At 51.6% G+C, this 23,027-nt stretch overlaps 1 protein-coding gene across 1 annotated transcript in view; it reads left to right on the forward strand.

Annotated features, from left to right (window-relative positions):
* The window catches only part of CELSR3 (cadherin EGF LAG seven-pass G-type receptor 3), a 41,220-nt gene that overhangs the window by 12,329 nt on the left and 5,864 nt on the right, over nt 1-23,027 (forward strand). Inside the window, exons 6-34 of the mRNA XM_056806275.1 lie at nt 2,038-2,195; nt 2,407-2,570; nt 3,178-3,303; nt 3,510-3,679; nt 3,888-4,073; nt 5,144-5,254; nt 5,801-5,972; nt 6,355-6,496; nt 6,659-6,779; nt 7,154-7,337; nt 7,772-7,873; nt 8,151-8,165; nt 8,901-8,995; nt 10,190-10,399; nt 11,943-12,147; nt 12,294-12,449; nt 12,621-12,789; nt 13,207-13,374; nt 13,724-13,850; nt 14,118-14,324; nt 14,462-14,636; nt 16,107-16,219; nt 16,519-16,598; nt 17,100-17,211; nt 17,390-17,506; nt 17,600-17,745; nt 21,392-21,507; nt 21,715-21,888; nt 22,264-22,479. Of these exons, the coding sequence (XP_056662253.1) occupies nt 2,038-2,195; nt 2,407-2,570; nt 3,178-3,303; nt 3,510-3,679; nt 3,888-4,073; nt 5,144-5,254; nt 5,801-5,972; nt 6,355-6,496; nt 6,659-6,779; nt 7,154-7,337; nt 7,772-7,873; nt 8,151-8,165; nt 8,901-8,995; nt 10,190-10,399; nt 11,943-12,147; nt 12,294-12,449; nt 12,621-12,789; nt 13,207-13,374; nt 13,724-13,850; nt 14,118-14,324; nt 14,462-14,636; nt 16,107-16,219; nt 16,519-16,598; nt 17,100-17,211; nt 17,390-17,506; nt 17,600-17,745; nt 21,392-21,507; nt 21,715-21,888; nt 22,264-22,479 (4,237 nt within the window). The remainder of the gene's footprint in view (nt 1-2,037; nt 2,196-2,406; nt 2,571-3,177; nt 3,304-3,509; nt 3,680-3,887; nt 4,074-5,143; nt 5,255-5,800; nt 5,973-6,354; nt 6,497-6,658; nt 6,780-7,153; nt 7,338-7,771; nt 7,874-8,150; nt 8,166-8,900; nt 8,996-10,189; nt 10,400-11,942; nt 12,148-12,293; nt 12,450-12,620; nt 12,790-13,206; nt 13,375-13,723; nt 13,851-14,117; nt 14,325-14,461; nt 14,637-16,106; nt 16,220-16,518; nt 16,599-17,099; nt 17,212-17,389; nt 17,507-17,599; nt 17,746-21,391; nt 21,508-21,714; nt 21,889-22,263; nt 22,480-23,027) is intronic.

Raw genomic sequence — 23,027 nt, forward strand, 5'->3', positions numbered from 1 at the left:
GTGAATATTTTTTATTGCCTTCCTGATCCTCAGTTCTCCCTAAACCCTTTTCATTCCTTTTGGCCCAGTCCCATCTTAATCTCTTAACTCCTCAGACTGTTCCACAATCCCTCTAGACTTTTGATCTACCTTTTTTCCTTACCTGTTTTCCAAACTATCCTTTATGCTTTCTTCCCCCGTTCCTTCCCAGGTGGGAGGATGAGCCCAAGGGATAAGGGGTACTATTAATAATGCTTGTAGTGAGGGTGCCCAGGTATTTTCCTGGGTTCTTATTGCTCTTACTGATAAGGACTTTGCCCTTGATGTATCCCTCGGAAAGTGTGACATTATCGTGGCACAGTTATTTTCTTGATATGGTGCGAGTTCCTTGTTTAGTTCTGAGTTGCTTCATTAACACCACATTAAGGATGATTGATTCAGGGCCAGTCCATGCAACTTAAGCTATACCTTCGGACTTGGTCTTTGAAGGGGAGAACAGAGACACAGGGCAGAGAGAGTAAGAACCAGAGCTTGGAGGTCAGATTAAAGAGAAGCCAGTTAGAAGCAGGTGGGCTCATTTCCCTGGGGAAAGCCTTCCTAGGCTTGTAGTCTCCAGAGAATTATGTGCTCTAGGAAACCATGAAGTTTCAAGGATGTTATGAAAAGAGGCAGAGGCCAAGTGGCAAAGAATTACTGGACCAAGTCTCCTGGACCTAGTATTGGAGTTTCTGGACCAAGTGAGAGCTGGAGCTTAGGGACAGCAAGGGAGACAATAAAAGGTGGTCTTTGTAAGTTCAAGGAAGAAAACTCAGGCCACCCCAAGTTTTTTTCCCCATTTTTGGAATCCTCAACCTCAACAGTAGTATTGTAAGTCAGGAAGACTGCGTAGGTCCCTAGAGGATCTCATTGGAGAGATAATTTGCTTAACTTTCTCAAGCAGTGATATCAAACTAAAATAGAAGTAGAGTCTACTATTAACATCTGTATTCTACTGTATTATTATTTATTTTGTTAAATATTTCCCAATTACATTTTAATATGATTTCGGATATAGTGGACATCTCTGCTCACCCTGGGAACTTATCAAATCCTCCAGACATAACAACGGTGTCTTTAGTTGGTTGTACTTTTCTCATACTTATAGTACTACTCTAGGATTGAGGTTCTCCCCACCCCAGAGTGAAGAAGAATTTTTGGAGGATCCTTTAAGAGTCAATCCACCCTGCACAGTCCACATAACTCACAGTACTAGTGTAGGGCAGGGTCTATGTTTGCTCTGTATTTTGCCTCTGTCTCTTGCTGATTTTGGCTTCTGCTTCTTCACATCATAAGTACTCCTGTAGTTGGTATAGGAAGTTTGGTTCAGAAGCTCCTCCATCTCTCTGCACTGCTGTTGACCTGAGATCTTGCAGCTCCTAGCCTGGTTTAGGAACTTCTTGCCACTACTAGGCCACTGCTTTTGTCTGCTGCCACCCCTGGGTTTCGTGCTTCACTATGGCACATGGTTCTCTGAAGGGGATGTATGACTAAAGAGACTTCCTCGTAGGGAACCAGTCTAAATGTATCTGACTGCGTAGTCTCCATCTGACCTCCCAGCTCTGGTCCCCTCTCTCTCTTTCTCTGCCCCTGTGTTTCTGCTCTCCCTTTTAAAGGCCAAGTCCAAAGGTGTAGCCCAGGTGTATGAACTGACCATGAATCAATCAATCATCCTCATGTGGTGTCAATGGAGCAACCTAGGACAAGGCAAGGAATTCACACCTTATCAAGGAGGTAACCTTGCCAAGGCAATTTCACACCTTGTTAAGGATACTCATCAATACCAGAGCCAAATCCTCATCAGTGGGGTCAGTGAAGACCTAGGATAGTGCCTGGGAACACTCAGTACATAATAATGTAATAATTACTAGAGAAAAGGAAACAGTTGTTGCAATTATTGTTACATTGTGGGCTGTGGAGGGCAGAGACAGATGCTCTAGTGAATCCTTGTCCAGAAGGTGGGGTGTCTTGCCCTTGTCATCCTGGACCCCTCTGAGTCTCTTAATAATGCTGTGTCCTCAGCCCCGGACCAGTGCCCTCGGCGGGGTTCAGGGCCCTTCCAAGGACAAAGTGGCTGTGCTGAGCGTGGATGAATGTGACACTCCCGTGGCCCTGCAGTTTGGGGCTGAGATCAGCAACTACTCATGTGCAGCTGAGGGTGTCCAGACCAGCTCCAAGAAGTGAGCCCCCTGCCTCCGTTGGCTATCCCTTAGCCCTGACCCCCCTCTCCTCCCTTCTCATCTCTTTAATTTCTCTTTTTGCGTTTACATCAAGTAGAGACCTGGTCCCCTCAGTCATCTTCCCATCCATCTCTTCCCAAGGAATGCCCAGACCAGCCCCAAGATGGGCAGTCCCAGAGCTGCCAGGTGTCTCACATCTTCTCCTCCTTAGGTCACTGGACTTGACAGGACCCTTGCTCTTGGGTGGTGTCCCCAACCTGCCTGAAAACTTTCCAGTGTCCCACAAGGAGTTTGTTGGCTGCATGAAAGATTTGTTCATCGACAGCCGCCGAGTGGATATGGCAGCTTTTGTGGCCAACAATGGCACCACTCCTGGTATGACCCCATCGGTACTCATACACACAACTTTGGTCTCAAACCCCATTTGGAACTTCCCTTACGATCTTGTCTCGACTCCCTTAGCATAGCCAACAGTGGTACTTCTTCCAGCGTGGCCCCCGCAGCCTGCTCAGTAACCCTTTAGAACCCTATCAACACCCTTCATGCCAAGCCAGTTATTCCAATAAGACTGAGAAAAGGGACTGGCCTGGATGGGAAATAGGCAGTAGGTTTCTCTCCTAAGAGGTCAGGGGTGGGGGGAGTCAATCTCGCCATGAACTGAAGAAGTTGGGGGTAGGGAGATGGAGTTTAGAAGAAGAGGGATCAAGTGTGTGTGTGCCCATGGAGAGTCATTGCAGTTTTCAGTGAAGGAAGCTGGGGAAGAGGAGATGAAGCATTCAGACTGTATAAAGAAGCACTAGATGAGTCAGAAAGAGGTCTTACTTTCCCACTCCCAAGAAGTGTGTCCCCCAGATCATCTGTTCCCCTACTTAGGAGGGTGGAGCACAGGAATTGAGTTTGGGGGTCTATCAGAGGATTGGGGGAGCCCAAGCAGAAAGCAAATCGTGACCCCTTCCTATTTTTGTTTTGCTTCCCCACTCAGGCTGCCAGGCCAAGCGTACCTTCTGTAACTCCAGCCCCTGCCGGAATGGTGGTACCTGCTCTGACGGCTGGGCTGGCTTCCGATGTGCTTGCCCTGTGGGCTTCGGGGGAAAAGACTGTGGGCTTGGTGAGGGATCCTGCGGAGAGAGGGAGGTGCGAGGGAGGTGGAGAGGGGCTCAAGGACAGAGGAGACATATAGAGGTGTGGAAGAGGATTGGGGGACAGTGGGATACTGTGGGCCCAGGAAGGCGGGTGTAGGGGGACGGAGTTACAGATGTGACAGAGGGATTGTGCTGGGAGGAGCTGATATCTCTTCTTCCTTTGAATCCCTAGCCATGGTCCATCCCTACCGTTTCCGTGGCAATGGAATCCTGAGCTGGGACTTTGGGAGTGAGGCGACTATTTCTGTCCCCTGGTACCTGGGGCTAGCATTCCGGACACGGGCGCCACATGGGGTCTTGCTGCAGATTCAGGCTGGGCAGCACAATTCCCTCCTGTGCCAGGTATGACCATTCCGCCTGTTCCTCCACCGTCACTGCACACCTAAGCTAGGCACTCCTTCCCTCCTAGGCTGGTGGTGATTTCTTGACTTCCTGGGTGCAGGCCCCCAGTACTGATGCCCCCCATTCTTATCCTGCCATAACCAGCAATACCCAGATTTCTGCATTGTCAAGTGCCACCAGCCATAGAATTGCTTTTCTCTGTTAACAGCTGGAAAAGGGACTCTTGTCTTTGGTGGTGGACAAGGGCTCTGGCCGAACTGCCCGCCTTCTGCTGGACCAAGTGACCCTCAGTGATGGGCAATGGCATGACATCCGGCTAGAGCTCCAGGATGGACGGGCTGGGCGGTCCGGGCACTACCTTCTTACAGTCACAGTGGACTTTGGCCTTTTCCAGGTCTGGGACAACTTTTGCATCACCCTTTTCCTGTTGTCTACCTTTTGCCCCATGCCATTACCAGCCTCTTTTCCCCCAAAAGGGGTGGGCAGAAAGCTGAGGCTTCCCCTGAGAAGAGGCAGAACTAGGCTGTCTTCAGAGGAGGCTATAACTCCATGGAACTTGTCGCCAGTCTGGCAGCATCAGGGTGATAATTGTCCCCTGAGGTGGGGAAAAACCTTGGTCTCTTGCTCCCTCTTCTTGCAAGAACTGTTTTGAGTTCCATTCCTTTACTTATTCAGCACATTCTTTCTCTGTTTGTGTTCAGGGGCTCTCTCTGAGGCCACAGGGATGACAAAAGGAAATACTGTCCTTGAGCTTATATTCTTTTAGGGGACGGGAAGAAGAATTCTATTCAAACAAGTGTAACACAAGCAGAACTGCAATGGGGGCAGAATGCTTTAGGTCAGTTTGTGGAGGGGCAGCTAGTGTGATCAGGGAGGACGCTGTAGGAGAGGTGGTGCCAGGGGCTTGAGACATACTTCAAAGGAAGGGAAGGCTTTCAGTCTGCAAAGTCTGGGAAGGAAGAACTCCAAGAAGGAGGGGAGCAACCCAAAGAGGTGTAAGATGGACATATGGGTGAGATGAGAGAATAGCCTGATGGGGCTGAACGTGGAGTGTGTGAAGGGGCAGGGATGTAGGCTGGGGCCACGGTGGGAGCCCCTGCAGATTTTAGAGCAGAAGGATGATGTGGTCAGGCCAGTATCACAAAGGCCAGCTATTTGTAGGATGGATTGAAGAGTAGAGCAAATGTTGGCTGAGGGATCAGTTGGGCTAAAACAGTAATCCTGGTAAGAGGCAGTGAGCATCTGAAGTGGGCTGGTCGCAGTGACTTCTTCCCCTGGCCGGTGGCTTTAGGTTTTAAACTATCAGTCTTGTTTGTTTAGTAAGCTGGGCTGTCTGGAGTTTTTCTTTGTGCAGAGGAAGGACATTCAGGGCTGTTCTCCCTAATTTTCCCCTCGACACCCCCCCCCAGCTCTGTTTTTGTACTCGTGATGCCTGATGCCCCCTCCCTTGTCTTCCCCCCTTAGGATACCATGGCAGTAGGGAGTGAGCTGCATGGGCTAAAGGTGAAGCACCTCCATGTGGGGGGCCTACTCAAGGCCCATGAGGTCCATCGGGGCCTTGATGGGTGCATCCAGGTAATGAGCCTGCCTAGTCCCCCCCAAACCCGTGGGATATTGAAGGGAAGCCAGGCTGGGAAGGGAGAGCCTGAAGGGTGTCAGGTGTCTCAGAAACCTTGGGATCAGGGGGGTTTGAGATAGTCCAGGGGGTAAGGCTGAGGTCAGATGGGTAGAGGAGGACTCAGTATTTTGGGAAGGAGGTCTTGCTTGAGAGTGGGTCTTAGGGCTGGGAGTCAGGACTAGGAGGGGAAGCCAAGGGTTCTGAGGGGAGGTTTTCATAGTGTAGGGATGGAACTTGGTCCTGAGATCTTGAGATTTTGCTAAGAATGGAAGGGAACGATCTGGGAGTCTTGGAGTAAGGGGTCTCTGGACTTTGGGGGACATTCTTGGTGAAGTCCAGAGGTCTTGTTTTGGGAATGGGGTGGTTCTCAGTCTCATGTTTGTAGGAGATGTTGGGCAAGGGTCAGTCCTGGGGCATTTGCTCCCACTTAGGGCTTAGGGAGGCATTGTGCTCCAGAATTGGGGGTACAGTGCTCTATCCCCTAGTGACCCATTTTCTGTCAGGGAGTATGGCTGGGTGCCATGCCCTCAGGGGCCCCAGCCCTCCCTCCACCCAGCAGTAAGATGAATGCAGAACCAGGCTGCAATGTGCTCAACCCCTGTGCCTCCAAGCCCTGCCCTGTCCATGCTGATTGCCAGGATGAGTGGCAGACCTTCTCCTGCATCTGCCACCAAGGTAGGATCTCCTCCTGGGGAGAGAAAGGAGGCATCCTCAGGCCTGGGCAGGGGGTGGGACCTAAAAGGTCTGGCCTGGAGTGGTGACCTGGAAAGAGAATGATTAGGGTCCAGGGAGTGGCAGTGGAGTGTATTGAATTGTAAGTCAGAGACCTGCATTCAAATCTTGGATCTGCTGCATAATTTTGGGCAAGTCCACCAACCTCTGCGGGCCACCGGCCAAGTATTCGCTCTCTCAAAAATGTGGGGATTGGATGAGAGAATTTTACTCTGAATCTCTCTAAATCCTGTGCTTTGGAACAACCCCAAAATGCAAAATGCCCCAAATGATGTTACTGTCCTGAGGATGGGACCGGTGTGCTGAACCCCTTTTGATGGCCCAGGTTACTACGGGAAGGCCTGCGTGGATGCCTGCCACCTGAATCCCTGCAAGAACAAGGGAGCCTGCCAACGGCGGGTTGGGGCACCCCGTGGTTATACTTGCGAGTGTGAGGATGGCCACTTCGGACCTCACTGTGAGCACAGGTGAGAGGGCTGAGAGCGACAGTGATCCTGGAGGACCAGGGAGCGTCGGGAAAGATAGCTTTGGAGAGGCCCCAGATAAACCTCCAAAGGAGAGTTCAGTTCCTGGAGGACAGTCAGGGGAAGTTCTTCTCAGGCTATCTTCTGCTCCCTGCTGCTCTGCAGAATGGACCAGCAGTGTCCTCGGGGCTGGTGGGGGAGCCCAGCCTGCGGCCCCTGCAACTGCGATGTCAACAAGGGCTTTGATCCGGACTGTAACAAGACCAACGGGCAGTGTTCTTGTAAGGTAAATGGGGAGGGGGTGTTTCTGACCCAGACCCCTTGCCCTAGACCTTTGACCCTTTGACCCTTTGCCTCTAATGCCCACACCAGCATCCCCCTTAGCTCTTCCTGTGATTCCTGAATTTGTTTTCATTTGGACCTATGACACCTGACCCGACTTGGAGATCCATATCTTGATTTTTTTCTTCTGGCTTTTGATCTCTGACCTTGACCCTCGCACCCTCTGACTCCCGATTCAGTCACCCTGGCCCTGACCTCCATTCCTCGGGCCCTCGGTTCCTCTTGCCCGTGACCTTTGACCCCCACAATCTCAATACCTGACCCCTTCCCTAAGCCCTGACCTCTGACCCCAGGCCCCTGACCCCGTCCCCCCTTCAGGAGTTCCATTACCGACCTCGGGGGAGTGACACGTGCCTCCCCTGCGACTGCTACCCTGTGGGCTCCTCTTCGCGCTCCTGCTCCCAGGACAGCGGGCAGTGCCCGTGCCGGCCTGGAGTCATCGGCCGGCAGTGCAACAGCTGCGACAGCCCTTTTGCTGAGGTCACGGCCAGCGGCTGCCGAGGTGAGTGGGGGTCCCCAGAAACAACCGATTTTAGGGGTTCAGAGATGGCTCTACACGATGGTCCGAGGTGGGAGGGATAGTGCATTCTGCTGTATTGGCAGCAAAAACCCCAGGGAAGTCACCACCAGGGGGCAGGGATGTGCCTTGGCTGCAGTCTTGGGCAGCCAGCATGTCAGCTCTGCTCGCAGAAGACCGTTTCAGCATGAGCTCTCTTTCCCCACGGATGCACTTGGCTCTGTTTAGCAGATGAACACTAATAGATAATATGTGCAAAGATGGATGCAAGCACCGACCTCTTGACTCCTGGGTCCAGGCTCCTTGCTAAACTTCCCAGAGGGCGATATAGAATCTGCTACATGATTGCTTCAGGGCTTGGGGGACCCTGTCTGACCCGAGCCTTAAGGTTCTCTCCTCTCCTCTCCTCTCCTCCCTAGTGCTCTACGACGGATGCCCCAAGTCCCTGAAAGGGGGTGTGTGGTGGCCGCAGACCAAGTTTGGACACCTGGCCACAGTGCCTTGTCCCAAAGGGTCCCTAGGTGAGTGACTGTAGTTGGGGTGACAGATCCTCAGTGGGAGGTGAGGAAAAGCTAGGAAAAGGGGAGGATGGAGCCCCATAATCTTGCTGATTTGTGGGGGGCCTCTAGAAAATGTGGCAAGTTGGGCCTTATGGGTCATTATTTTTGGGAAGAGGTGGGAAAGGGAAAGAAGGGGAGATGAGAGTCAAGGGGATTTGGTTAGCCTTTCCTCCACTTCCTCTGCTACCCCCAGGCCCCTCACCCTGTCATTTTTCCATTTCTCTTGGTTCCTGGGCAGGTTTGCGGGGAGCAGGTAAGTCCCCCCCACTTTGTGCTCAGGGATGCTTTGGGCTCTCCTGCTGCTTGAGGTCCCTGCAGATTCCTTTGCTGGCTGAAGTCCCCCTGCAACCCTTCTCCCACTCCCCACTTGCTGCCTAAGTTCTTTGCTGGCTCCCTTCTTGCCTGAAGTCGCTACAGATCCCTGCTCTTCTTGGCACTAACAAATCAGTTGATTCTCAATTATCCACAGTGTAATGTGGATTGTGTAGGGCTCCCTCCTTCCACAGGTGGGACTTTGGGGCTGAATATGGATGTCTGTCTGCATGTGTGCGTGTGCGTGTGTGTGTGTGTGTGTGTGTGCGCGTGTGTGTGTGTACAGCCTGGCTGTACCTCCCTGCTTCTTAAATTCAGTTCTGCATGGTTTTAATTATCTGCTAGTTTGGCATTATTCTTGCCTCTGCCCTGCTGTTAGTTCAGATGATTGAGAACTGACAATGCTTATAATCCCGCTTCCCTCCAGTGACTCCTCTTCTGCTCACGGTGCTCCCAGGCTTCAGCAGTGCTAGACTTTTGGCCCTGGAGGTTCTAGGGGGAGACAGGGTGGAGGCTCCCCTGCGGTGTCCTGGGGAGGTCAGTTGTCAGAGATCACTGGCTTCTCTGGCCCCGAGCTGCGTGGGGACTTGGCTTGTGAATCGTGCCTGGGGCCCACTCGAGTCTGGCTACCCACAATCTGGAGCTCTAACGGCAATGACTTCTTTTCTTTGCATAGGTGCTGCAGTCCGGTGCTGTGATGAGGATAGGGGGTGGCTGGAGCCAGACCTCTTCAACTGTACCTCCCCTGCCTTCCGGGAACTGGGCCTGCTGGTAACATCCTCTCTCCCACCCCTCCCTGTAACCAGTGGATAGAACGTGAGGCCTGGAGTCCCAGGAGGCCCTGACTTCAAATGTGGCCCAACATACTAGCTGGGAGACCCTGAGCAAGTCACTGAACCTCTGTGGGCCCATTTCCTCATGGGAATACTTTCTCTAGTCCCAGAATTATTATTCAGTCATTCCAGGCATGTCCAACTCTTTGTGTCTCCATTTGGGGTTTTCTTGGCAAAGATGCTGGAGGGATTTGCCATTTCCATCTTGGCCTCCTACCTCCCAGGCTTGCTTGTGGTGGAGATCAAATAAGTTAATATTTGTAGTGTTTAGAACAGTGTTGCCCAGCTATCTCAGCATCCCTGGGCTCTCTCCAGCCTTCTAGGAGATGGCTTTGCTGATCATGCCTCTCTCTCCTCCCTGGAGGCCTCCTCCACATTTTCATAGCTCCCTACAAACCTCTCCACAGCTCCCCAGTATCCTCCAGCCTTGGGGAACTGGACTCAACTGGTAACAAATGGCGCGTTCTCCTTGGTCCCACAACCTCCTTCCAAGGCCTACCTAGCACCTGCCTTCTAAACTGACCTCACTAGAAATAGCCTTTTGGTTGGTTGGTTTTTAAAAACCCTTAGCTTCAGTTTTAGTAGCAATTCTAAGGCAAAAAAGTGATAGGGGCTAGGCAGTTGGACTTAAGGGACTGGCTCAGGGTCACACAGCTAGGAAGTATCTGAAGCCAGATTTTAACCCAAGTCTATCCACTCTGCTACCTAGCTGTCCCTAATGAGATTATATTTGTAAATATACACTACAGCACAGCATGTAGGAAGTTAATACATGCTTATTTCCTTCCTTTCTTTCCTTCCTCCCTTCCTCCCTCCCTTCCTTTTCTCATTTGGAAAATTACTCATTTGGAATAAGGTTGAATCCTTGCTTTGTGAACTTGGGCAAATCCCTCTCTCCCTTCTGAGCTGTGAAATAAGGAGGTTAGGTTAGCTGATGGCTAAGGGCCCATCTAGGAGGGCTGTTCTATGATCCTTTAGTAATGTCCCTCTTGAAATTCTCAGACTGTCCTTATTGTGCCTGTGGTGTGAGCAGGAGATGGCTAATGGAACTGGGATAACTCTGGGGATCTTAAGGCCAGGTGGAGATGGGGCTTCAGGGTGACCCTCGTCCCTTCTGCTTCCTCCTGGGCAGCTGGATGACCTAGAGCGTAATGAAACAGAGCTGGACACCATTGAGGCCAAGAAGTTGGCCCAGCGGCTTCGCGCAGTAACTGGCCACACCGAACGCTACTTTGGCAATGACATCCATATTGCTGCTCGTCTTTTGGGTCGGCTCCTGGCTTTCGAGAGTCATCAACAGGGCTTTGGGCTGACTGCCACCCAAGATGCCCACTTTAATGAGGTGACCCTGGCTACCCCTGCTGACCCCTAATCCTTGCTGCTTTTCTGGTCCTGGTCATTTCTGCTGACCTTGGCCCCCGGTCATCGATCTGATCCCACTGATCCCTGAACCATCCTAACTGACATGGCTCTGGTCACGTAGGTCTGTCACTTTAGTAAGGAGACCCTAGACATGCCCCTTTCCCTTGACCCACCCCATATATGTATAAATGTTGGATGATTGTTATAGATGGTAAGTGTCTTTAGCTAGAGCTCAGAACTAAAAGAAAGAGAAATGTTGGAGGAGAGAGAGAGACAGACAGAGAGACAGACAGAGAGAGAGAGAGAGGGAGACAGAGAGGAGAGAGAGAGACAGAGACAGAGATAGAGAGGGAGACAGAGAGAGGGAGAGAGAAGGAGAGAGAGGGAGGGAGAGAAAGAGAGAGAGGGAGGGAGAGAGAAGGAGAGAGAGGGAGGGAGAGAGAAGGAGAGAGAGGGAGGGAGAGAAGGAGAGAGAGGGAGGGAGAGAGAGAGAGAGAGAGAGAAGGGAGGAAGAGGGAAAGGGAGAGGGAGAGAGAGGGTGAGGCACAAATTTGAGGTGGGAGGTGGTGAAGGTTCTTGGAGGTAGGACTTGGGGGAGGCCTTGAAGAAAGAGGAGGAAAAGTGCTTCTGGTAGAACAGTCCCAATGGCTATGGGGATGAACCATGAGGCCTGACTGAAGCAGAGGACTTTTGAAGAAATATATAGTGAATTATTCTAGAAAGGCAGGTTAGGGACAAATTGTGGCTAGCCTTAAATAGCAGGGAGTGTGAGATTTATTCTGGAGGGGTCAGGATACATGGGGAAATCAGTTTTCTTGATTTCTATCCCAGCAGACCTTTGTTCTGGAGAAAAGAGTGCTGGGCCAGGATTCAGAACTGGTGGCCAAAAAAAAAAAAAAGAATTGGTGGCCTCAGTGTGGCATGAGGGCCTGGGGAAGTCATTGCATCCCTCAAAGCTTGAGTCTAAGGGACATTTCAGAGATATTCTCAAAGGTGGATTCAACAGTGGAAAGTCACAGAGAACCATAGTTTGAATGAATGAAACTAGATGAAAGGTGGGAGACATAGATAGGCATAATGAAGTTAGGGAAACTGTTGGAAAGGGCCTTCCAAGTCCCCTGAATTTACTGAGGAAGAAGCTTAAACCTAGGGAAGGGAAGGTTTGGCCTAAGGTCCTAATGATAAGGGACAATTGATGGCATTTTTACAAAGTACCTTATTATCAAGTTTTATCTTCACAGCTGACTTGTCTGGAGTGTTGGTGGATATTATTATCCCTAGTTTAGAGAGAGATAAGCTAAGTCTCAAGCTAAGTGACTTACCCTGGGCCATATAATTTCTAGAAGGAAGATTTGAACCATGATCTCACCAGATTCCAAGCCCTGCACTTGTGTTCACTGTGTTTCACTGCTTAAGAAAATGGTGGCCTTCACCCTGGACCTTCCTGGTGTTTGGTGGTCCTGGTGGGGCTGAGTGAAAGGGGGTCACCAGAGCCCTCCTCACAGTAACCTTCCCATCCCCAGAACCTGCTGTGGGCTGGCTCGGCTGTGCTGGGCCCTGAGACCCGTAAGCTGTGGGATTCTCCACAGCCACGAACCCCAGGTGGGACCACCGCCCGAGGGAGCAGTGCGGGCCTCATTGAGCAGCTGGAGGAGTACACCGCGACATTGGCCCAGAACATGGAGCTCACGTACTTGAACCCCGTGGGCCTGGTGGCGCCTAATATCAGTAAGCAGGGACTCCCAGGGGTGGACATCTTAGGTGGGGGCGGGGAGCTCCTAGCAAGGAAGGAGGAGGGGAAGGGGCCCCTCTCTTGGGAGGAGAAAGTGGGCGAGGGCCATTGACCATTGACAGCTCCCTTCCCCTGCCCCCAGTGCTCAGCATTGATCGAATGGAATCTCCTGTTCCGTCCTTGGGGGGACATCGATATCCTCGTTACCACGGCAGCCTTTTCCGGGGCCAAGATGCCTGGGACCCTCACACACACGTAGTCCTGCCTTCTCCGGTATCCCGGCCCCCACAGCCTGAAGGTCAGTCTCCCGAGGCGGCACTCGCCGGAGTGCAGGGCCCAGGAGGGTGTTCTGGGGCCGCCGCCTCAAACGTCTGGCCCCCATAGAACAGCCACCGTGAGGAAGGCCACGGTGCGCGTGACGACGATGGGCAGAGGGTCACTGACGGTGGCTCACCTTTGCCTTCCCCAGCTCTGCCAACAAGCGGCAGCAGCGATGCCAATGAGACGGCAGAGAGCGTGGCAGCCCGAGGCGGGCACCTGGAGGCAGAGCCGGGTCTCACCATCGTCATCCTCCTCATCTACCGCACCCTGGGGGCGCTCCTCCCTGCCCGATACCAGGCAGAACGCAGAAGCGTCAGGTGTGGGGGCCGGGGAGGCTAGAGCATGGTGTCAGGCCAGGGGGTCTCCTCCCCAAGGACCCTCCCTTCTCCATGGCCCATAGTGGCGGCCTCATTCATTTGGAATGAGTCTCTGGTTCTAGGCCTCGGCTTCTAGACCTATCCGAGTGGTCCCCTCATACTGCGGGGGCGGGGGGCGGCTCTACTTGGAGTCTTTGGGAACATCTGGGCCCTGGGACGAAGGTGTTATGCAGAGGCCTAGGGGGGCTGTTGAGATGTAGATTGGATTGCCTCTGCTCTCAGCCTTCATTTCCCCACATCCACGATGAAGGGTTTGCACGGGGTGATTTTAGCCTTGTGTTGCGCGTCTGGGGGGTGGACGGGGGTAGGTGAGCACGGCAGGGTAATTCTAGGACGCGGGCAATCACATTCTTTCAGGCTCCCCCGGAACCCGGTCATGAACTCTCCGGTGGTCAGTGTGTCCGTGTTCAGGGAGCGCGGCTTCCTGCAGGGTGTTCTGGAGTCACCCATCACCCTGGAGTTCCGCCTGCTGCAGACGGCCAATCGAAGCAAACCCCTCTGTGTGCAGTGGGAGCGGCCCAGCCCGTGAGGATGTACCCCCTGTTCCCCTGGCAACCCCCAGGCGTCCCTCAGATCCTTCGAGGCCCTGCCCCTCTCAGGGGAAAGCCTCCAGCCTCTCCCAGGATCAGCCCCGTATTCCTGGGGCTGGTAGGACTGCCGCGGCTCGTGGAATGCCCACCCGCAGCCCACACCCACTGTTTAAGGGGGCTGGATCGGATGGTCTCTGAGGGCCCTTCTGATCGTACAATTAGTCTGTGTCCTGACTGCCCGTGATGAGGTCTAGCCAAGTGTCCCCTTTTCCACCCAGCATGTCCCCCCAATTGGCAGCCTGGGCATCTAGACTGAAGCCTGATGTGACTCTGCCTCTCCACAGGAGTGACTCCTGGGGTGTGTGGACGGCGCGTGATTGTGAGCTCGTGCACAGGAATGGTACCCATGTGCACTGCCAGTGTTCCCGGCTTGGTACTTTTGGGGTGCTCATGGATGCCTCCCATCGAGAGGTATGGGGACACCATTCCCAGGGAGCTTCCCGCACTGTTCCTCGCGCAGTGGGGGGAACAGCTCGAATCCCTCGGCGTCCTTGGTGGGAGGGAGGTGGATGGGGAGCGCTAGGCCAGAATGGGAGGTGCTCTCTCAGAGCTGAGGGGTGGGTGTCGGGCTAAGGACACCAGACCACGAGGGGCTAGCCTGGGGAGGCCCTACAGGAGCCGTGTCTGGGCTTGTGGGTAAGCGCCATCCCGCCCTGAGCACCCTTCCCATGCCCACAGCGCCTGGAAGGTGACCTGGCCCTCCTGGCTATCGTCACTCACGTGACTGTGTCAGTGACCGTGGCTTCCTTGCTCCTGACTGTGGCCGTCCTGCTCAGCCTGCGAGGCCTCAAGTCCAACACGCGTGGGATCCACGCCAACGTGGCTGCCGCCCTCGGCCTTGCTGAGCTGCTCTTCTTCCTGGGGATCTACCGCACCCACAACCAGGTGCTCCACTGGCGGGGTCACAACACCGGGAAGCCATCAGGGGTCTGGGACCCTGGAATTTGGGGGAAAGGCAGCAGGAGCTCCAGGCTCTCCACCTGCGGAGCTGAGGCTACCCTCTGCTTTCCTCCTTCCTCCAGTTCCTGTGCACCGTGATCGCCATCGTCCTCCATTACCTCTTCTTGGGTGCCTTCTCCTGGCTCTTTGTGCAGGGGCTGCACCTTTACCGAATGCAGGCAGAAGCTCGGAACGTGGACCTCGGGGCAATGCGTTTCTACTATGCCCTGGGCTGGGGGGTCCCAGCCATCCTCCTGGGTAAAGCAAACCCCTTCTCCTCAAGAACTATGAGAGTAGTTAAGAGTAATTATAGCACTTGCTTTTAGGTAACCCTTACAAAGTACTTTCCCAGGGGGCAGCTGGGTGGCTCAGTGGATTGAGAGTCAGGCCCAGAGACGGGAGGTCCTAGGTCCAAATCTGTCCTCTGACACTTCCAACTCTTCTGTCTTAGAACCAATACACAGTAGTGATTCTAAGACGGAAGGTGAGTGTTTAAAAACAACAACAAAAAGTACTTTCCCCCCAACAACCATAGGAGACATTTGGGGAGAGAACCATCATTCCTGTTCTCCAGATGAGGAAAACATAAGGCTAGGGAGAAGTGATTGCCTTCAAGGTCAGGTAGCTGAAAAGAGAAATGGGAGTCCAACCCAAGTTTTCTGCCTCTAACTTATAGCACAACCAGTAGGCCCCAAGTAAAGCCCCTTCCCTTGGTGGTGACACAGACAGCACCCCGGGCCATTCCAGATGTGCCCCCATCACCTATCTATCATCACTGTCCACAGCTGAGCCATAGAGTGTGAGGGAGAGACACAGCCCTGCCTACAGGGAATGAGGGGGTTCCTGAGGCCCCTGCCATCTCTGAATTCCCTGAAGCGCTTGAATCCTCAGCTTCCACATTCTCCCACTTCCTTCTCTTTAATCCCTGGGCCAGTTGGCAACTTGATCATCGGCTGGAGCATAGTGGAAAGAAATTCCTTTTTGAGCCAGGACACCCGGGCTCAGATCTCAGCTCTTCTTTTTCTTACTTGTGGAACCGGAGCCAAATCTATTTCCTTTGGGGAACCTCAGTGTCAAAAGTGAGGATGTTTTCAGTAGCTCAGCTCTAAAGTCTATGAAACCCAGACAGCCCTCCTCCCTTCCCTTCACACACCTGGCTCCTTTCACCCCCGGATCTCCCACAGAACAAGCCCCAGGCTTTCCATGGGTGCTCAGGATTGTAGTGGCATGGGGGAGTGGCAGGGGCCAGAGGGACTTGGAGAAAAGAGAGCCCTTTGAAAAAAGTCAGCAAGGTCTGGGTCTCCTGACCCCGAGTCCTTAAGGCCCCTCTGTAAAATGAAGGTGTTGGATCTCTAAATCCCATGACCTGACAAATGGACATGAACCTTTGACAGAGTAATTTTCAGGGCAAGCATCTATAAATGTCCAAATACAGTTGATCTGTTAAGATTGTTGATCTGAATATTAATAGGTTGGTCCATCCAGGTCTCTGTCTCCTAGAGCTTTTCTCCCTCTTTAATTTGGGGTGCCAGAACTCCCTTCATCAGGAAGGAGGAAGAAGCATTCCACCCCTCTAACCTAGGGGGACATTGGGTCTCCCATTCCCATCCTTACCCCTCTTTCACTCAGCCCTCTCCTAGCCCGTCACTGTGGCCCTCTTCTGTATGATAAGCTTGTCAGGGCTGTGGGGAGGGGGTTGATTCCTGCTCTGAGCCCTCTATTCTCCAGGCCTTGCAGTAGGCCTCGACCCTGGGGGCTACGGAAACTCGGACTTCTGTTGGATTTCTATCCACGATAAACTGGTCTGGAGCTTCGCTGGCCCAATCATCCTGGTCATCTTGGTGAGGCCCTGAAGTACCCCCAGCCCCAACTTCAAGCCCCAACCCTAACTCCACCCTAAATTCTGACCCGTACCTGTTCCTCCCCCGGGGTCTGGGCTGGGACTGGGCGCTTTGGGAAGCGCTGAATTAGGGGTCTGTTTCTCTCCATCTGTCTGCCTTCTGAATCTTTCCTCGCCTCTATGGCCTCCCCTACCCTTTGTATCTGAATATTTCTGTCTTTTTGACACACCTAACTGATGTTCCATCTCTTTCCCTTGTGCGGCACATCCGCTCCCCGTGCCCCCATGTTGTGCATTCAGATGAATGGTGTCTTGTTCCTGCTGGTGGCAAGGATGTCCTGCTCCCCTGGGCAGAGGGAGGCCAAGAGGATGTCTGTGCTGTGAGTGGATGTCAGGGGATGGGTGGGATAAGGTCGGTCCAGACGGAGCTCTGCTAGGCTGTACAGAGGGTATGGCAGGGGTGATCAGGGCTAAGGACTGCCTGTCCATCGTGGAGGGACCTTGGGGGAGAGGAGGGCAGGTTGTTGGCTTATGACTTCAGGAAGGGACCGAACGCCCCCTGCCCACTCTTCTCCACAAGACTTCCCTCAACCAGACACCTATCTCTGGAAGAAACTACTGGCACAAATTCACCTCTTTGAGCAACTGTTTCTGCCCCTCTTCTTGTCTGTCTGTGTTTTCTGTCTCGGCCTCTGCCCTCCCACCTCTCCCTGTTTCTATTTCTCTTTCTGTCTTTATTTCCATTCCCTTCCCATCCCTGTCTCTTTCCCTGGCTTTCCCTGTCTCTGTGTCTTGGCCCTGCCTGGGTCTCCTTGTCTCTCTGTGTCTTTTCCCATCTTTCTGTCTCTGTCTCTGTCTCCTCCACATGTGACCCTCTACAGCTCCTTCCTACTGCTCCTGCTCATCAGTGCCTCCTGGCTCTTCGGTCTCCTGGCGGTCAACCACAGCGTCCTGGCCTTCCACTACCTCCACGCTGGGTTCTGCGGCCTTCAGGTGACCCTGGACCTGAAGGGGGAAGCCAGAGGGCTGGGGTCCCGGATGGGGAAGCATGTGACCTTTCCCCTGCCCCCACTGTCCTAGTTGTCCCCTCAGACTGCCTTTTCTCCTGATCTCCCTCTCACTGCCCTCTACGGCCCCTTCACTGATGACCCGTCCTCTGCCGTCACCACAGGGCCCAGCCGTGCTGTTACTCTTCTGTGTGCTGAACGAGGAGACCCGAGGGGCCTGGGCCTCGGCCTGTCTGGGCAGGAAAGCAGGAACAGAGGAGGCAAGGCCCGCTGCCGGCACGGTGAGCCAGTTGTGGGGTGGGGAGGGGAGAGGGTGAGAGAGATTGCAGGCTCGAGGCTTTTGGGTCACCCTTGACCATGCTTCCCCCTGGCAGGGCCCCGGTGCCTACAACAACACAGCCCTGTTTGAGGAAAGCGGCCTCATCCGAATCACTCTGGGGGCCTCCACCGTCTCTTCGGTTAGCAGTGCTCGGTCAGCCAGGACTCAGGACAGTCAGCGAGGCCGGGGCGGCCTCCTCAGGTAAAGCAGAGGCAGGCTGGATGGGACAGCGGGAGCAGCCCCGGGGACTTTAACTTAGACTTCAGGGTTGAGGGTTGAAAGACTGTCCAGCGTCATCACTTGATGAGGAATGGCTACTTTCTGGCTTTCCCAAGGAAGGACCCAAACAGGTTTCCTGTTGAAACATGGCAAGTCTCCTTTGGGCCCCTCAGCTCAGCCTGAGGCCTAGTCTGGATTTTTACAAAGGTTTTACCTACTGCCATCCTGGATGGAAATGAGACCTTTGTTTTATCTATAAAATGGGGGTGATGCTCATTTGTATCACTTATTTTCTAGGTGAGGCACAAATGATATTATGTATATAAACCTAAGTCATCATCACATGTGAATTATTGCTAGGATTATTGTCCAAGAGAAAAAAAGTGGCTTAGAGAGGGCCCTGGGTCCTGTCTAGGTAGCCTGAGCTATCTGCTGCTTCTCTGGTATGGCTTTCTAGCTGAGTCTTCTCTCCCCCAATTCAATTCAGCACACATGAGTGTGCACAGGCCCTGCATTCTCCTTCATCTTTCCTTTATTAAAGAAATTTTTGGGGAGTGGTTATTCTATTTCATCTCCAGATGATTTCCTTCCCTCATTCCCAGTCCCACACTAAAGAAGTCCAGCGCTTGACGCAGATATAGATAATGTGAACCTCCCTATAGCAGGCTGTTTTCTGGAGGGCAATAGCATCTTCCTTTGTAGTTTATTTGAATATTCATACTCCTCAGGATAACTTTAGTCATTCACATTCACTCGTCAAATAATATTGTGGTTACTATATCCAACATTCTCTTGGTTCTGCTCATTTCACACTTCATTATTTCATGCAAGTCTTTCCATGCTTTTCTAAAATTAAGCTATGCATCATTTCTTATAGCGCAGTAGTATTCTATTCACAATCATATCCCACAACTTACTCAGCCATTTCCCAATTGATGGACATCCCTCCCATTTCCAGTTCTTTGCCACTACGAAGAGAACTGTGATAAATATTTTAGAACCTAGTTCTTGCCTGATCACCTCGGGAAACAAACCTAATAGTGGGTATTGCTGGGTCAGTAGTTTTAGAACTCTGGGCATAATTCCAGATTGTGCTCCAAAATGGTTGAATTAGTTCACAGTTCTACCAGTAGTGTGTTGGTGGCCTGAATTTTCCATATGCCCTCTAACATTTGTTATTTATCCTCTTCTGTCATTTTAACCAATTTGATAGGTGTGAGATGGTATGTCAAAATTATTTTAATTTGCATTTCCCTAATCAATAATGATTTAGAGCATTTTTTCATATTACTATATATAGCTTTGATTTCTTTCTCCAAAAACTACCTGTTCATATCCTTTTACCAGTTATCAATTGGGGAATGACTCATATATGACTCATTCTTTTTTTTTTTTAAACCCTTACCTTCCATCTTAGAATCAATACCATGCACTGGTTCCAAGGCAGAAGAGAGGGAAGGGCTAGGCAATGGGAGTTAAGTGACATGCCCAGGGTGACATAGCTAGGAAGTGTCTGAGGCCAGATTTGAACCCAGGACTTCCAGTTTCTGGGCTTGGCTCTCAATTCACTGAACCACCTGGCTGCCCCTGACTCATATTCTTCTAAATTTGACTCTATTTTTAATGTATTTTCCCCTGTTTCTTTAAGGTTTTCAAAATGCTTTATGTGTTATCTCAGATGCTATAGCTATCTTCATTTTTCAGAAGTGGAAACAGGAAGATGGAGGTTAAATACCCAGGCACTTTCAGCTCATTGGTGTCTGAGCCTAGATTTGAACTTAGGTCTTCCTGACTCCAAGTTTAGCCTTTTATCTACTGTGCCACTTTGATGACATTTATATAGTACCTTATGATTTAAAAGTATTTTCCATGTGTTATCTCATTCGATAATTTCCCTCTAAGCAAAGTAGTGTAGGTATTATTCCCATTTTATGGATTAGGAATCTGTGGTTCAGTTTAGGAAGTGATTTATCCAAGGTCACTTCACTTGTAAGTGGCAGAATCAGGATTGGAACCCACATTCTGATTCTAAGTTCCTGTACTCTTTCCACTCTACTATAACTGCCTCCTACAATCTAGTAGGAAGATGAGACTGGTACCCGAGTAACTTTGAATGTTAGAATATGTTTAAATGCATAATAAATGAAACAAAGGCTTAAGAGATCCTGAGAGGGTTCTGTTCTTGTTGGGGATAAGGTAGAGGGTAGAATCAAACAATCAAAGAAGGCTTCATGAAAGTAGAGATTGAGGATCAGATTACCCAAATGATGAAGAAGATGAAGACTGAAAACCTCCATGGAAGTTGAAGAAAGAGCTGAAGAGAGCAGGTTCACTTGAATGGTGGGGATGGAAGCCAGACCACAAGGTGATGAGAAGAGTGAGAGAGTGGATACAAGAGTAGGATAGTCTATATAAATCGGGCAGTCAAGGAAAGCAGAAAGAGTTGTAGATTAAAGACTTGTAGATTGCTCTTTGGGGGAAGATTTTCTTTTTGGAGACCTGGACATGTTTGTAGGCAAAGGGAAAGAAACCAGTAGCTAGTGAGGGGCAGAGTTTGGAGATGAAAGAGAATGAAGGAACAAGCACAACCTGGAATGAGGTGGAAAGGAATGACATAAAATGGAGCATTAGCATTAGAAGGCCACCAATCCTGTGAAACCAGAGTATAAGAGGACAAGGGGAGACAAAACAGAGGTTTAAGAAGGCTTGAGAGAGATGAGGGAGCTCACAGCCAATGGTTTTTTCATTTCTTTTTGAAAAGCAGGAAGTAAGGTTATCTGTTGAAAGGTACAGAGAGTGATATTTCAGGCTCCAGGAAATAGGAGAAGGTTTGGGACATCCTCTGTAGAGACTGATAGGCCATCAGAGGTAAATAAGATTACTGGTGGTGAAGGCCCATCTGGATGGCGTTTGGGGTCTAATTTTGTGAGCCACATTCAGGAAGGGTTAATTAATTAGAAAGCTGCAGTGTGCCCAGAGGAGGGAAGCCTAGATGGTCAAGGGCCTGGAGAATAATACTATATGAGGGAGTCTTGAAAGACTTAGAGGTATGAGATCATATTGCTTGCCTTCCCAGTGAGTGGAAGAGGGGCAGATGGGAGGGAGGAAATTTGGAACTCCAAATTAAAAAAATAAGAATTTTAGAAACAAATAAATGAACTTAAAGATGTTTAACCTAGAGAAGACTTAGAGGGACACACGATAACATTTTGCACAGTGCCTGATACATACTAGGAACTTTAGTACTATTTGACTTGATAGTTTGCCTTCAAGTAGTCATAGATATATCCTTGAGAGAAGGAGTTAGACTTAGATGCTTAGATGTAGGGGGAAAAACTAAAAGAAGTTGTGGGGATTCTTGGGTCCCTTGGGAAGGAAAACTTTTGAACAATTAGAACAAGTAGTAGCATGGGCTGCCTAAGGAACTGTTGGGTTTTCTGATGTAGGGAGGTCTCCAGGCCCAGGTTCGATAACAACTTATCAAGCGTGCTCTAGAGGGAGGGGATTTCTCTGAGGATGTTCTGGGATTCTCTAACAGAGCCTTTGCTAAAATGCTGAGAAATATTTAAAGCAACATGCAACTAAGGTCCCCCAGGTCATCCTGTGACTTGTCATCCCTGTCCTCTAGGGAGAATGTTTTGGCAAAACATGGCTCAATGGCTGACCACACTGATCAGAGCCTCCTGGCCCATGGTGGACCCACAGACCTGGATGTGGCCATGTTCCATCGAGATGCGGGGGGAGGTAAGGCTTCGGGGAGTGGCTGGTTCAGGAAGCCCCTCGTGGTAAGCGTGCTCTTCCATGAGAAGCAGGCCTGGGAGTCCAGGCACTCCTGGGAATGCCATTTTGCTGTCACACTTACTCTGTCCAGTTCCCTCCTACCTCTGATCTTCCAAGTCTGTTCTGGCCCCTGTTCTCAGTTAGTCACTTCAGATGTCCCCTGTTGCCCAGGCATGGACTCGGACTCAGACAGTGACCTGTCCCTGGAGGAAGATCGCAGCCTGTCCATCCCGTCCTCAGAGAGTGAGGATAATGTCCGGCCCCGTGGCCGTTTCCAGCACCCTCTTCGACGGGCAGCCCATAGCGAGCGGCTTCTCACCCACCCAGCCAGCAGCACTCCCAAAGGTACCCCGTCTTCCCTCTACTGGGTCCCCAGAGGTGACCCCAGTACTTTCAAATGCTTCCCACAAGGCCGCCCAAGATACTACTGCTGACGCCCAGATGTTCTTACAGAATGCTCTGAACTTCCTCCAATCAGTTATAACAACACAAGTTATTAGTTAGCTCCAGTTCTCTCCCAGTCCCCCCCTCCTCCCAGCCCCAGGCAGTCCCTGGGACCCTTGGCAGACCCTTATGTGGCCCCCGTGTCCCTATGCCCTTTCTCCATCTTTGGCTGTCTGGGACCCCCATTCTCCCTCTCTGGCCTGGCTTCCCTGGGCTGGGCTCTGCTTCTGGCGGAGGAAGTACTGGTGCGAGTGTAACCCAAACCCCCGTCTGCAGATGTGGATGGGAATGACCTCCTGTCCTACTGGCCGGCCCTGGGGGATTGTGAGGTGCATCCGTGCTCCCTGCAGACCTGGGGCTCTGAACGGCGCCTGGGGCTGGACACCAGCAAGGATGCCGCCAACAATAACCAGACAGAACTGGCCCTGACCAGCGGGGATGAGAACACAATCGGCCACACCCAGCTCAGCCACACCCAGCGACAGAGGAAAGGTGAAGCTCCCTAGGCTGGGCCTTATTCATCCAGATCCATTCCTTGTGCCCCAGGGACTCTTCTCCAGAATCCATGCCCCATCGGCCTCCTACAGCATCGCTCCTAGCGCTATCCCTGGTACCCCCCAGTCCCAATACCCAGGCCCTTCCCTGGAGCTCCCTCAGATTTCTACCCTGACCCCCTTAGAATACTACCCTCTTGTACAATATACTGAGTATCCTCTACCTCTTAGGAGACCCTTATTAACATCAGCTGGGGGGGGGGGGGCGTGGAAGCACTAACCCCAGACTCTTCTTTGGATTTCTTAGATTTGCCTTCCCTTAGGATCCCCGGGTCTTCTCACTCCCAAACTCTCCTCCCAGAATTCCCTGGCACTCCTAAAATGATCTCCTCAGATAAGCTAGCTTCTCTAGTACTCTAAGATAACTTCCCCAGAACCTCTGAGGGCCACGAGAGTGCCTCTGAACCCTCTTTTTCCATTCCCTAAAAGGGTCTTCATGGCCTTGGAGGAGATGGTAGACATCGACCTCCTGAAGCGGCCTTCTGG

Source organism: Monodelphis domestica, chromosome 7 (genome assembly GCF_027887165.1).
Source record: "Monodelphis domestica isolate mMonDom1 chromosome 7, mMonDom1.pri, whole genome shotgun sequence".
Classification (NCBI taxonomy): domain Eukaryota; kingdom Metazoa; phylum Chordata; class Mammalia; order Didelphimorphia; family Didelphidae; genus Monodelphis; species Monodelphis domestica.